A 1244-nucleotide genomic window follows, 5' to 3' on the forward strand; every position below is an offset into this window, starting at 1 on the left:
TTGTTGCTGACACTCCATTTACTGGCCTATTTTACACGTAACATTGCAATCTAGTGCAGTAATTGGCACAGAGATATGCGAGGAACTGTTTACACCGCATAGGTAGGTCTACTGAGTTATAATGCAGTACAATATTTTGTGACAAGACATTTAATCTAAACAGTGGTGCTGATCATGCACTTTGACACAGTCCACATGTGCAAATGTCTTTGGATGGTGTTGAAATATTTACAAACGGCAGTGCAAGTCATCATGAGTTTTGTAAACTTGAACAACGTGTACAGCTCATCAAAAGTGCTACTGAAAAGTGCGGGGGTATCTATCTGTACTCAAATCAGAAAGGATGCGATGGAGAGCGTGTATACTATGATGGATGTCCTTTGATTGTGCTGAACGGCGATGTTGTTGCACAAGGTGCTCAATTTTCATTGGCGGAAGTGGTGCGTAGCTGTATGGCGTTGTAGAATAGTTGCATGTTGAAATTAAAAGTTCTGGTTTTAATTGGTTATTAGGAGGTGATCACAGCAACGGTGGATCTTGATGATGTGCGTGCATACAGATCTGGGCTGGTTAGCCGCTCTTTGCAAGCTGCATCGATCAAGGAGCACTTTCCAGTCGTTCATCTAGACGTGTGTCTGACAAGCGAGTCGATTTTTAATGGAAAGTCGCTTGCTCAACCATGCTCTGTAAAATATCATAGCCCGTCTGAAGAAATCCGGCTTGGTCCTGCGTGTTGGCTTTGGGACTATTTGCGTCGAACACAGTCAGGCGGCTATTTTCTTCCACTTAGTGGTGGTATTGATAGCTGCTCGTCTGCTTTGATAGTGTTTTCCATGTGCGAGCTTGTTCATGCACGTCTTGATTGTTCAGGTATGTTTTGATAGTCAATGGTGTTGTTAGCCACATATGGCCAGATATTTTGAAATAATACCATGATTTAGATAAAAAGGTGATTCAAGATCTTGAAGCCATTGTGGGTGCCAGTATTGATACAAGCAGCATGTCGCCATCCAAGATCTGTGGGTATGTAAACATGCCATATTGACTGTTGATATTGGCCAGCAATGAACGCTATAATGTTAACTGGTTTTGAATTGCATCCAGATTACTGTTGCACACATGCTATATGGGAACGATCAATTCAAGTAATGCTACACGAGACCGGGCTGCTATTTTAGCCAAGCGTATTGGCAGGTATTCCAACAAATTTGTTGTATTGTGCAGATGATGCTGGATAATTGTAT

The 1244-nt window shown here is 42.0% G+C and overlaps 1 protein-coding gene across 1 annotated transcript in view; it reads left to right on the forward strand.

The window, feature by feature from the left end:
• The window catches only part of BATDEDRAFT_31001 (uncharacterized protein), a gene marked incomplete at both ends in the record, with an annotated part of 3290 nt that overhangs the window by 895 nt on the left and 1151 nt on the right, over positions 1-1244 (forward strand). The window contains 6 exons of the mRNA XM_006683484.1: positions 55-102; positions 191-440; positions 513-629; positions 666-870; positions 942-1023; positions 1105-1184. Coding sequence (XP_006683547.1) covers positions 55-102; positions 191-440; positions 513-629; positions 666-870; positions 942-1023; positions 1105-1184 — 782 coding nt within the window. The remainder of the gene's footprint in view (positions 1-54; positions 103-190; positions 441-512; positions 630-665; positions 871-941; positions 1024-1104; positions 1185-1244) is intronic.

This window comes from Batrachochytrium dendrobatidis (assembly GCF_000203795.2).
Source record: "Batrachochytrium dendrobatidis JAM81 unplaced genomic scaffold BATDEscaffold_192, whole genome shotgun sequence".
Taxonomy (NCBI): domain Eukaryota; kingdom Fungi; phylum Chytridiomycota; class Chytridiomycetes; order Rhizophydiales; genus Batrachochytrium; species Batrachochytrium dendrobatidis.